The 13957-nt window shown below is 36.7% G+C and overlaps 1 protein-coding gene across 6 annotated transcripts in view; it reads right to left on the bottom strand.

The window, feature by feature from the left end:
* The window catches only part of LOC100553063 (ankyrin repeat domain-containing protein 17), a 114772-nt gene that overhangs the window by 18861 nt on the left and 81954 nt on the right, over positions 1 to 13957 (bottom strand). For 4 of the 6 annotated variants that reach the window (XM_062957514.1, XM_062957510.1, XM_062957512.1 and 1 more), the window contains exons 13-22: positions 13792 to 13935; positions 12301 to 12403; positions 8756 to 9514; positions 6230 to 6378; positions 5189 to 5300; positions 4697 to 4842; positions 3026 to 3168; positions 1461 to 1674; positions 1024 to 1199; positions 547 to 709 (exon numbers count right to left, since the gene is read on the bottom strand). In XM_062957514.1, the coding sequence (XP_062813584.1) occupies positions 547 to 709; positions 1024 to 1199; positions 1461 to 1674; positions 3026 to 3168; positions 4697 to 4842; positions 5189 to 5300; positions 6230 to 6378; positions 8756 to 9514; positions 12301 to 12403; positions 13792 to 13935 (2109 nt within the window). The remainder of the gene's footprint in view (positions 1 to 546; positions 710 to 1023; positions 1200 to 1460; positions 1675 to 3025; positions 3169 to 4696; positions 4843 to 5188; positions 5301 to 6229; positions 6379 to 8755; positions 9515 to 12300; positions 12404 to 13791; positions 13936 to 13957) is intronic. The other 2 variants (XM_062957511.1, XM_062957513.1) reach the window with 1 other exon arrangement.

The following is a 13957-nucleotide window of genomic DNA, read 5'->3' as shown; positions in this document are numbered from 1 at the left end:
AGTCTCACTGGTTTCATGAGTTAATAACATAAAAGCCTAGGAAATGGCAAACATTATCTGTTCTGTTTGAAGCATAATTTTCAAAACCATGTGCGTCTTTAGGGTTGCAATTCTATAATTAGTTACATGTCAGTAAGCCCTACTAAATCTCATGAAATTTACTTCTGAATTGTTGGGAATGAGAATACATGGTACGTCTACTTGGAATTTAAAATATCTATATATATTGTGATTTTTCTGATTTTATAGACAAAGCTTTTAATATGAAGACATTAACAGATCAAACTAGTCAACTATTGCAAAACAGAATTCAATCTGACTAAGAAAACAACTATTGATTTAATTTAGTTACCCTCCTCCATTTTTCTTATCCTGTATACTTTTAAAATTTTGAATCAAATAAGTACTGCCACATGACACCAGCAAATATCAAATAGCATCTTTAAAAAAATCAACAAATTAGTTCCCTGTGACTCAAGCAATCTCTTCAAAAAACATGCATTTTCAGAAATGAGAAAAGAGGAAAACCAAAAGTTTCCATTTTACCTTTCTAAAGGCTGCCATCAGTGGCGTTATTTTTCTGTTATCGGCAGCATCAACATCTGCTCCTGCTTGTACCAGCAACTGGACAACATCTAAATGACCGCCATTTGCAGCAAGCCATAACGGAGTATTTCCTTTCTTATTACGAACATCAATGTGAGCTCCTCTACAAAAGGAAAAGAGCTTGATCAATGTAATGAATGCTTAAGTTAAGGTGCTACTGATTCTCAAAAAGCTAAAAATCTGTCAAAATCAGCTGTCCTGGGTCTATTATCCAGAGAAGGGTGGGTTATAAATTAAATAAATAAATATTCTAGATTTAAGGAATGATTTAAAATTGAAGGACAAAATGATGACATTAGCAGCTTTTTCCCCTCTAGAAAGCAGTCTATTCTGCTAAGAAATGTGTAACCCAGACCCTTTGCACCTCTCCATTGCAGAAAAATGAAACTGTATTCTGTAAAGAAGCATATATGTTACCTGCTAATAAGAAGCTCACAGAATTTGTAGTGGCCTTTGTCTGCTGCAATGGTTAAAGCAGTGTCTCTTGACGAAGGGACTGGAGGGGCATTCACATCAGCACCTTTGTCTAGAAGAACCCTGCCTACTTCAGCATATCCACCAGATGCAGCTTCCATTAATGGTGTCAGACCAGTCTAGACAAAGAACAACATTAAAGGCGCTTTCTCAATTGAAATACGAGGATCAGTATATTGCTTTCCCATTAGCTCAGAAAACAGGACCATTGTTAACATATTAAAAGTTAAGAAAGGAGCAAATAAGTATCTCTGACTCCATTCCAAACATCCCAAATATGAACTCATTAAATTTTTAAGACCAGTTGTGTTCAAAAGTACTTTGGGGAATTTCAGGAGTGTAAAAAAAATACAAATAAAGGTAAGAGGAAGATTCCTCACCTTAGCTCTGTGCTCAACATTCGCTTTTCTATCAAGAAGAAGGCTAACCACCTCCGTTCTTCCTTGGAAGCAGGCCAGTGTCAAGGCAGTATTCCTATTAGTCTCTATTTGTGCATTAATATCTGAACCCATATCCAAGAGCAGCTTGACAGCAGCTGTATGACCATTCATGGCTGCCAACATTAATGGAGAAATACCCAGCTTGCTCCCAGTTCTGAAAACAAATAAACATGAACTACGTATTAATTTTGTAATTAATTAATTACCCACACTTTTTGTTGTGTGTCTCCAAATAGTATTCATTTTATGGCAACCTTAATTTATTTATTTACAGTATTTAAGGCAACTCTATCAAGTTTTTCTTGGCAAGATCTGCTCAAAGGGAGTTTACCTTGCTTTCTTTAAATCCAGCAAAAATGTCAACTTGTGTTTTACTACAATATTGTTATTCTTAAAAACAAACTTGTTATTCTGAGTTTGTTTTATTTATTTTTTGATATTGCCATTTATGTATTAGGCTTTACTTTCACTTGGATTTTATACTGTGATTTATTTTTTGTAAGCTGCCCCAAGTCCTGTTTGGAGAGGGGGCAGGATATAAATAAAGATGATGATGATGATTATTATTATTATTCTGCAGCTGAGGGAGAGCGATTGACAAATCGAAGTCCATCTAAATATGAAGCTATGAGTGTAACCTTCTTATCTACCAACAGACCAAATGGTGATGGATTCAGAGGATATATGCATGTACTGGCAATTATACAAAGGGAGCATTTGAAAAATAACAACAGTATTTTAAAAAATAAGGTTAAAAGTTCTGAAGGATCAAATAAAACAAAATTCAAGAACTTAGTAAATGTCAATAATATCTGTCATGCATTCCCTTTTAAGCAACTGATCTTTTAAGAAACGGATGTTACCCACTCCTACCAAAACTGGGCCATAAACTCATTGGCCATGTAGAAGGCAGACAGTGATTAACCTCTTGCCAAATAGTTTTTTAAAATTACGCAAAAAGGTGAATGTGTTCATTAGGGTAAGAGATTATTTGGCATATTCATTGTTAAGCTCCCCCCCTCCCCGAAAAAGAGGAGGGACCACATGTTTGGAATTGAGGTATTATGCCAAGGAAGGAGTAAATGAAAATTTTAGAGAAAGGACTTGAGCCTCAAACAACTGGCTCATACATTCTAATGCTAATATATAGTTTCCAAAAACTGTGAAAATGTAATGCATATGAGCTAATTTTTTTTTACCAAACTGAGTTTTAACTCAATATTCTGTTTATCTATCAGACACTTCATTAGTTCAATCTTCAGAATCTGATGTTAGTACCTACAAGTCTTTCAGAGCTTTTCAGACATTTTTTCATGGCTTGCATGAATTTCACTGTAATCTAGAAAGTAAATGTCTCCTGAAAACAATGAGAAGCTTTGAGGAGAAAGATTGGTTAGCAATATCAAGAGAAGAGTCATCACCCCACAACTATTTTAGCTGAATGAACAAGCAGCTTTCTTTAGAATATAGGAATAATATAGCAGAGGTGTAAAACCAGAACTTACCTTGAATTGATCTCTGCACCAGCATTCAGCAGTATTTTGATGATGTTCACATAACCACCAGAAGCAGCTAAACTTAGAGGTGTGTAGTCAGAAACATTTCTATGCTCTTTGTTTGCACCTCGAGCCAGGAGAAGCTCCACAACCTGAATTAAACATATATATATATAAAGTTACTACAAGAAATGACTGCCTTTCTAGTTGCAAACATATCATGTGCACCATCCACTGCTAACCCAAAGTGAGTTAGAATAGAACAGAATGCTTATTGCCATCTCTTATAGTTGTTCCCACATCTTCCCAGGTAACAGACACCATTGAATGTTCTCTACCTTATCACTTTTGTTGGCACTTTGTCACTTTTGTTGCCTCGGGGAGATAGGACAGGTTATAAGTGAAGTATTATTATTATTATTATTATTATTATTATTATTATTATTATTAAGCAGCTGCTGAACTTGCTGACGGAAAGGTCGGAGATTCAAATCCAGGGAGCTAGGTGAACTCTCACTCCAGCAGGAAGGTAACGGCGCACCATGCAGTCATTATGGCCCCATGACCTTAGAGGTGTCTACGGACAATGCCGGCTCTTCGGCTTAGAAATGGAGATGAGCACCAACCCACAGAGTCAGACACGACTAGACTTAATGTTAGGGGAAAACCTTTACCTTTACCTTAACATAGTTACAGATAATGCTATAAAGTGCAAGCTTTATCATGATAACTATATAATATCCATAAAATACAGAGACATGTCTCAAGATATTGTGAATTAAAAAAAAAAACCAGTATGATTTGGCCCAGGGACTGAAAAGCAGACAACTGGAAGGTTTGAGGGTTTTATGTGCGATGTTATGGCTCATAACACATAAATATAACATTTAAAATCTTCAGCCATCTGTAATAAATGATACTGAACTCCATTTGTTCAAAACCTTCTGCAGTCTTTTTCCTTTGTCTCCTAAAAAACCACCTTGACAAACATCCACAGGTTGCAACACATTAGTTTTTTAGCTGTTAAACATATTTTTATATCTTGAGCCATGTCTCTGCTTTTTCATGGGGTTTGTTGGATTCTTTCTAGTCCCTCCACCCATGCTATATACTGTAATACTACACGTCTGTTTTTATGGTTATATAATATCACCAGAACCAGCAATGTCAGAAGCACTATGCATCTCAATATCAGCTGCTAGAGTAGGGAAGGCGGATGCACACACCTACAGCAGTCATGTCCAACTGTGGGCTTCTCATAGTCATCTTATTGGTCACTGCTGAAACAGGCCTTTGTTTTGATCTAACCCAGCTCATGATCTTAAGTTAAGTTAGCAAACAATTGCTAAGCATTAGAAGTCTACTGGTGATATATCATTTTAGCATTCTGATCCAACAGGTTCTATATATACAAAAAGGGACTATCCTAAATACTCAAGTCCTAAATGTGATAACTGAAAAAGATCTAATCAATTTCAGTGGAGCTTACTTTCTATTGCACTAAGATACCATTCAGTTCTATCATCTATTCTACGGTATCCACAGAAAGATATTTCCTTGAAATAAACTGATCAAATTCTCAAGGAACTTCTTTAGGATGAAGGATCAAAGTAGTAAAATGACTTTTATGATGTAGGTTCTATTTTCAGCTACTATACCAAAGTCATACTTATTCCTTACCTCCTGTCTACCCCCAGAACAAGCTAAAGATAATGGTGTGTCCTTAGTTCTCTCAGACTGAGCTTCAATATCTGCACCATTGTCCAATAAGATCTCAACAACACCAACATGACCAGCTGTTGCAGCCAAAATAAGCGGAGTAAAACCTGGAAAAAACAGGTAATAGTTAAGGTTTATTATGTGTGTTTTTTTTAAAAAAAATAACAACTCAATCTTAAAAATTACTATAAATTTTAACAGGAGAGACAAGAAATCTAACTGCAGCACCCAGGACATTAACAAAATGAAATTATATAATAATTTGTGTACATAGTTATCAGCTCAGTAAACATGAAAAGCTAACGCAGAACAGATTTACTTACTGGTGAAGGAATTAAAAAAAAAAAAACCAGGCATGGGAGCCATCCTCAAATCTACTGCTCAGAGAGTACATAAATATACAACTCACAGAAAACTGGAATGAATACTCATACTTAACCAGCAGGTACACACCTTTTTTGTCCCTGTGTTCTATATTTGCGCCCCTTTCTAGAAGTGTTTGTACCAGCTCTTCATGTCCACCAGCACAAGCGAGAGTCAATGCCGTGTCATGGTTACTTTCAGTCTAGAAAATATGTCATTAATGTTCTCAATTACAAATCAAGATTGCTTGTCGCCTATAAGAAAATATACATCATATACCAACTACAAACTTTATTATATTTAAGAGACGCAAATTGTTTATAATGAATGGCATGACCCATGCGTAGACCTAACACAGTCTCCAGTGAAAAACCTTATTCTCTGTTTCTTTCATCTGCCCCCAAAAGCCACCAGAAACCCCCCAGAAGTACATAAGAACAGATAGTTCAAAACTGCCAGTTGCTATTTTGAATCAGTTCACTTTTACATATACATATGAAAAGTTGTGGTTTGTTCTTAAGAGTGAATAAATAACATGAGGATCTGAAGCCACAGTATGGTCACAGTTTCCTGTTCTAACCATGTTTTGGTTCAAATCATATAACGGGAGACAATGTTTTGTTGAAAATAGGAATTAAGAGTCATGTGAAGGAATTGAAAGTAAACAACGTCTTGGAGCACAATTGTTCACAGCACAAAATGAAGAGTAGTTTTTCACCTCAACTTGCCCACTGTCTTCAAGATTACTAACAGGGGGAAAAACATTGCTAAATAATTATTTGGTTTAGTTTAGCACTGTGGCATCCATAAATTAGTTTGCTTAGAACTTGCTGTTCCTCATCAAGGGCAAAGTCTTTAAGACCTGATTTCTTTAACAAGAGCGACAATTAATTTTTCTGGAAACAGAAAATATTCTGAATTGATTGTGTGTTTTCTCCCTTATTCATCAAAGATTATATTTATATCTATATATCAAACTAACATACATCTAGTGATAAACCAAAGCCGTGTCACATAAAATCAAAGGATTTATATGTTCAAATTCAAGGATAAACAGCATTTTTGTTCTGCAGCTTTAAAAAAAAATCCAAACATATTTCACAAAAGTTAGAAATTTCACTTTGGACTTACCTGTGCATCAATATCTATGGCAGGGTATACTGGAAGCATGGCTGAAGGAGAAATGATGGGACTTGGTGCTGGAGTCTGAGGTTGAGAAACTGATGTTACAATGTTGTGGATGGGAGGGTTCGATACTGCAGATGCTCTTCCACTCACTGCTATTGGAGAAAATAACTGTGCTTATTAAAAGTAGGGTTAGCTGCAGTTTAGGAAATTCCTCACATTTTTGTAAAATGTTGTACTAAAAACATCTGAAACAGTTTGTTAGGATACAAACTATATCCAACATGAGGTATCCATTCCCCTTCCTTCTGGGGTTAAAAATACAACTAAAATTATTCAACCGCATGGGAAGATGGCTACATCACACCCTGATGAAAACCATTGCAATTTATTTTATATTAATTTGATTGCTGTTTGGAATGTATTGCCACTTTTGATAAGATATACAGATAAATGGAAAGTCAGAAATAAAATAGAGGCATGAATCAACGTAAGAGTATTGGGATCCTTTAAGTAACAAAACAAAATGTTCAGGATTGTCAGAATTCAAAAGCTATTCAGATTTTCACAAAGACTACTATCACTGAACAGTAAGACAAAAAAAATCCCTATGCTGTGCCTGGGTATGTACATCAGGATATGCAAGTCACAGGAATTCCTTAACTTGGGAAAGCATATTCAAAAATCTAAGCCAATATGAAGAAAATCATATATTAATATAACTTAGTTAAATTTTAGACTGGAACTCCAATATGCTTCTCTACCTCAAAAAGTTATGGGGAAGAGGGAGAGGATGGATATCAAAATTTAGTAATTTATTTAGATCCACCACCACCTCAGGAAAAAAAAAGCTCTGTTATCCTTTGTGTCCTCAAATATATAGATACACTGGAAATTAATCGTAAGTGCCTAATTTAAGAGCCCTGAACTTAACTGCCTTTCACAGGCTGAATAAAAAGAGTTGAATTGGCAAGCTGTTGTTTACAATGCCTTGTATACTTTAATGATAGCCAAGTAGTTTTTACAGTATGCTGTGTTAAATATTCCTGCAGTACACAGGAAGCAAATGACAGTAATAAGCATGGAAACTGTTCAAATCCTCAGGGAGGTTAATATCAAGAAGGAAGTTATACACACATCAGATGATGTAAATATAACCACATATTGATATTAACAAAACATTACCTCAGCCTTGTATTTTTGAATATATCGATTTATGATCAACTTGTGAATCAACTTATGTTAGGTCTGTTGTTAAATATTCTTAGAGTTACATATGTTTCAGGATCCTCTAGAAAGAATTTGTCAATTGACTTGGATAAAAGCCCCAAAACGTATGAGTAGACTGGAGCAACTAAAATGAAATGGAGAACTAGTAGAGCATCCGTGTAGGAAGGGCTTGCCGAATTTCTACCGAAGCTAACAAATTTGCTCAGCAAACCTCTGGGCTAAAAAATGGGATATAAGACATGCTGAACAAATGAACACAACTAATTTTAGCAGAGACCACATCTAAAAAGTTAGAGCATGGTGACAATAGCAGTGGGGGGGAAATTCAACCACCTTTCTCTGCTTGCTACTACAAGCAGAAAGTATCAATCAAGTCTGTATGATGAAAACCTATATTTTAGAGATAAAGAAGTTGTAAACAGTCCAATATATCCTAGGGACCCTTGCTGAAGATTGAACAATCCTATGTATGCTGTAACAAATTTGTGATCTATTCCTCCAAGCAAAAGAAAAGAAAAATCCCTTGACTTTGGGATTTCATGAGGTATTACAGATTGCTTCCCCATCAAGCCTTGCTATGCCAAAAGTGCAGTGGATGGAAAGCAATCCCCCTTCCCTCAAAGTGCAAGATGTGCACTGGAATAAGTGAGTCAGCTATGATAGTTTCAGACTCATTCTGTTGAGGTGCTTTGTTTTTTGTTTTGTTTTTTTCAAAAGGAAGAAATTTATATTTCTTGTGCGAATCCCCTTCCCAGTTTTTTCTAGCATAATTCAGATGTATTTGATCAATATATTATTTCTTGTGTATTTAGAAACTTGAAAAAGTACTGTAACCAAAAATATTTTTTAAAAATTAAAAATTAATTGAGCTCAACTCAAAGTAAAGAATGCAATACTATTATCCAGGAAAAAACATCTCCCTTGAGACAAGTTGAACATCACAGATGCTTTCATGTCATGACTGCCAATTTCTTCCTTTGCCTCTCTGCTGGAGATAGGCAATTGGGCCCAGAACACCAATATTCTGTACCAGTTCTATTAAAGTGCTGTTCTTTTTCACACTATTATTCACGTGAAACAAAATACTATTTCCCAAAATACCAGCCTGTTTTAATAACCTTGTAGGCAATATTGCAATGCATACGAGAATGTCAGCTTCTGTTCTATTGCAGATGTATGTTAATTTAAAATTGGACAACATGCCAAAATAACCCAATATCTGTTCAACAGTAAAGATACTGGCATACTCAAGTTGTATCCCAGCATTAGACATAGTACCTGTACATAATGAATTATACACACCTGCCATGATGTCATCCAAAGTGTCATTGAGAGTCTGGGCAGGGCTCGCTACCATTAACCCTTGCTGTGCGTCTGTCAAAATTCCTTGTCCCAGCCCTGTAAGTTGTGCTTGGCCCAGTACTGGTTGTCCAACTATAACACCTTGCAGTTCAGTAAGATTTGCAATAGACCCTGGAGGTAAGGAGCTTGTGGCCAGAGGCAAGGCCTGGGGCATTGCAAGAGGCTGAATTGGAGCAAAGCCCATCTGGGCAGCAGCTTGCTGGGGATCGTCTTTGAGTAAATATGGGTCCACCTGTTGTAAGCGTGCATAGTCTCCCTCACTAAGCTGCTCCCCCACACCAACAGGAGTTAGCAGTCCCAAATGCTGACAAGACTGTTGCTGTTGTTGCTGCTGTTGTAATTGAATTCGCTGTGCTTTGACCTCTAGGTATTGCTTTTTCAGTTGCTGCTGAGTTTTCAGCTGCAACTCCCGTTCTACTTTCTGCAGCTCCTCAAGAATTTTTTGCTTCTTCTGAATTTGTTCCTCTCTAGTTTTGTTCAGTTCCTCGATCTTCTCCTTGGTGAGCTGGTCAGCATGTGCCAATTCCAAGGACTGCAGCTGGGCGTTCTTTTCTATGGCTTCCTTTATTCTTTGCTCCAGCTCTGTCAGCTTGCCCTGAGCCTCCTCAACAATGCTTTCTGGAGACTGATTGGCGATGTAACCTTGAACGTCTGGGCTGGCTGGTTGCAAATGGCTGCTGGACTTTTGTTTGGAAGTGGCTGTGTGAAAGAGAAACCCTCTCAGAACCAAATGGAAGTGCATATGAACAGTATCCTCATTAAAGAACTACTGGTCAATAAAGCATAAAGGCACTGGAGCACCAATAGTGAAAAGGTCTAAAGAGAAAAGTCAAACCTGTTTTTCTGTTATTGAAGAATTAGATAACAAATCTAAACAGTTTAGTTGGCACAGATTTCTGATATACAGTACTGATGTTGCTGGTTATGGATAATGACTACATATATTACAAGATGTTTTTATAAACAACTTCTCTTGGAAAGTAACTCACAGCACAAGTTCAGGCATGTTTACCCAAAAGGAAAATGAACTGTGTGTAGTAAAGCTTACTTCTAGGTAAGAAAGCTGCAGCATAAACATCTTAAGTTGAAAATGGAGTTGCAGATATCTCAAGAGACTTGATTATCACCAAGCAAACAAAGATGAAAGTACAGGTTGCAACCAGAGGTGGGAGGTCACTTCCTTAACCTGACATTGTGCTTAAAAAATATTTAATCACGGGTACAGAAACAAACTTAGGAAATTCAGATGATATTTTTGCAAAACTATTTAGATATAACAATATATCATACTGTGAATGCCTATGTCCCTGTTAGGCTGAGGCAATAGAAACTGTGGGACACATTTTACTGTACTGCTTTTTCTACCAAGACCTTCAACACCATTTTGTTAATCCAATCTTACAAAGGTTTACCTGGGAGACTTGAAAATTTTATATTGATTATCCTTTGGCTGACCAATCTTCTGATATTACTGCCAAGGTTTTAAACTTCTGTGCAGTAGCAACAGCAAGATGTTGTCACAATCTTAAAAGGTTTTATTACTATTCTTGTGCATTCGGGGTAAACCTTAATCCATTTCGTATCTTAGCTTTCGGTGGGGGCCCTGATCCGTTTCTACCGAGCCTCCCGAAATTAGGAGGGCAGATATTTGTTTTTGGTTTTTTTGGTGCTGAAAGATCTGTTTTATTTCGGCCCATTATTGGGGGTGGGGGCTTCCCATCCAGGCTCCCTTTCCCAGCGTGCACTTTTGAATGGGGTTTGCCTCACCACCTGGGGAGTCTAAAGGCTCCCTGGCTGGGGCTCAAGACCCATCGCATCCTTGTTCCACAACCCAAAGTGTAGGCCCTGGAAGGCCCTGCACTCAACTGCCAAGTAAGGAGCTCTCCTTACTTGGCGGTCAGGTGCAGGGCCTTGTAGAGTTAGGCTTACGCATATGGCAATCAATCCAAAAAGCAGGCCTGGAGCCGGTACCTGCTCCCGCCTGCCTTTTGGATCAAGTTTGTTCCAGGGGAGCCTTCCCATTCTGTGTCATTTGAATGGACGGTACGAAATGGAAGCACTAATCAGACGGATGATACAAATACTGGACCCATGTCTATTTATTACACTATCTGTTCCTGGTTTGAAAGTAGTATTTTCTGTTTAACTGTGTGGTGCTTACTTTGAAAGTATACTCCAGAAACTTTGTTTTTGTGGCTGCCACAAACTTATCTTGAATTGGTTGAGAACCTATGAGATATTCATTGAAAAACTATACTGCTGTTTGATCTTAGCTTTTATCATTGTTGTACTGGTAGTGTAATATGTTGTTATGATGTACTGGTAGTGATCCTACCAGTTGTGTAAGCCGCCCTGAGTCCCCTCGGGGAGAAGGGTGGGGTAGAAATATTGGAAATAAATAAATTGTTCTTACAAATATTTAATACTGTTTTAACTCTCATACTTAATACTGTCTCTGAACTCTGCTTTTAAAAGCTGTATTTTAAGTCTACATGTTTGTTTTTTAAACCTTCTACTGTCTGTTTTAATGCTGGACCGAAATACAAATATGCATTCATTTATTTCAAAATAGGCCAATTATCTTCCGCTTCATTTTTCATACTGAAGTAGTTTAAAAACCTTATCTTGTTGTATTTATAAAAACTATGGATTAATAATAAATCCTTTTGCAAAGAGACATTTAGTACCCAATACTGAAGGAAAAAATCCAGGAAAAAAAGGCTCCCAGCGACCACGAGTATTTTGTATATAAGATATGGCTGTGCTCTTGTTCACTTGAATTTACTAACAAATACACAAAAAGTTTTCAGTCTTTACTTAAAGTCAAATATTTGCTTATAAATATTACTCTCTGCTCAGGAAAAACCCAGCTGATCTCGAACAATGTTATAATATTTCACTGTAGATATTTCTACATAAAATATTTGTAAGCTAAGAAAAAAGCTATTTATTCTAAATGGAAAATTACACCCCATTTTAGACTGAAATGGGAGGTTGATATCTATTGTGAAAACCACTCTAGGAAGACTAAAGGAACAATCCACATGCCATCTGAACAAGGCAGGAGACCAAGATTCCAAATGGTTTAATCTGTTCTCCTTTGATTCTCCCCTTCAATTTTATTACATGGCCTTATATTCTGTCAGTTTGGATTAGAAATTTTGATCTCCTGTCTTGATCAGCAAGTTGTGTAGATGGCTCCTTCAGCCCTTCTGAGAATATTCCACCCACTAAACAAGTTTTTAAAATGACTTTTTAATCTGTAGAACGGTTATTCACAACCTTCAATTTCTTCTACCATGACACATCTACAAGTTTAACAAAAAAATCTATAATAATGCAATCCAGAAAAGCCTAAAAAATAGCCAAACACTGAGAAAAAAAAATCCATGATAAAAATAATTTGTTGAACAGAAATATCCTGTACCGCTGTTGCAGAAACAACTGTTTATGTTACTGTGATAATCTACAGTGTTACAATTTACCTTTATTTCTGATGGGAAGGGTTGTGGCAACATTAGCTGGGGGCTTATCAGGCTCTTGGGGTGGGACAACCATGGGAAGTGCCTGAACAGGAACGCGAGGAGCCTAAAAAATGGGACACTGCAATTAAAATACATGAAGCAAACAAACTGATATGAGTTGTCGAAGGCTTTCATGGCCGGGATCACAGGGTTGTTGTATGTTTTCCGGGCTGTATGGCCATGTTCCAGAAGTATTCTCTCCTGACGTTTCGCCCACATCTATGGCAGGCCTCAGAACCTCTGAGGATGCCTGCCATAGATGTGGGTGGAACGTCAGGAGAGAATACTTCTGGAACATGGCCATACAGCCCGGAAAACACACAACAAAACTGATATGAACCATATAAATATGTATGCAGTTCATAAGACAAAATCATTAGTTGTAATTACAGTTTAGATCAGGGGTCCCCAAACTAAGGCCCGGGGGCCGGATGCGGCCCTCCAAGGTCATTTACCTGGCCCCCGCCCTCAGTTTTATAATATAATATTTTATATCAGTTTTAATAATATAATATATTGTATATACATATAATATTGATAATAATCTTATTATTATCTTACAATATAATACTAATAGTAATACCATATAATAATATTAATTATATGGTATATATTACATATTATATAATAGTATAGTGGTATAGTTCAATATAGTAATATATAATGCTAATATTGTGTTATGCTAATAATATAATATATTGTATGTACATACAGCTGCTCTGAGTCCCCTTCGGGGTGAGAAGGGTGGGATATAAATGTAGTAAATAAATGCAGTAAATAAATAATTAATTTTAGACTTAGGCTCGGCCAAAGTTTGACATGACTTGAAGGCACACAACAACAACAAGAATCCTAATTAACTTGACTATCTCATTGGCCAGTAGCAGGCCCACACTTTCCATTGAAATCCTAATAGATTTATGTTGGTTAAAATTGTTTTCATTTTTAAATATTGTATTCTTTCGTTGTTGTTGTTGCACTACAAATAAGACATGTGCAGTATGCATAGGAATTTGTTTGTGTTTTTTTTTTCAAATGATAATTCGGCCCCTCAACAGTCTGAAGGATTGTGGACCGGCCCTCTGCTTAAAAAGTTTGGGGACCCCTGGTTTAGATGATAGATAATTTCATTCCTAGGGTTTTCAGCACTGATAGAAGCATTTTAATATTGTAATGGAGACTATAAAACTGTAAGAAGGCATAAATGGTCCCAGTTAACTAACCAGATAAAAATTCCTTCATAGTCAAGACTTCCCTAGAATAGTTTTCTGGCAGAACCAGGTAGCAAAAATTAAACCCAACAAAAGATTACCTACTTTCTTTCAATTTTAACACTTTCAGATCAAAGAAGTGGTCAACAGCACTATTTACTACAATACCAGTTTCCAGATGAGAATAGTAATTAAATGGAATATATAATAAAATACAAAATGTTTTCTATTTCAATCTTACCCGATTCAAATCATGAGACGGGGGAGTCAGCTGGGTAGACTCAGGTGGAGGAGCAGAAAGTAAGTTGTTTGGGTAGTCCAACAGATAACAAACCACACTTGTATGACCACCTTTAGCAGCTTCTATTAGCATGGTCGAACCATCCTATTGGGAAACAGTTAGGTAT

The sequence above is a fragment of the Anolis carolinensis genome, chromosome 6, assembly GCF_035594765.1.
Source record: "Anolis carolinensis isolate JA03-04 chromosome 6, rAnoCar3.1.pri, whole genome shotgun sequence".
Taxonomy (NCBI): domain Eukaryota; kingdom Metazoa; phylum Chordata; class Lepidosauria; order Squamata; family Dactyloidae; genus Anolis; species Anolis carolinensis.
The sequence above is the reverse complement of the archived record's forward strand: the minus strand, read 5'-3'. Positions and strand labels throughout refer to the sequence as shown.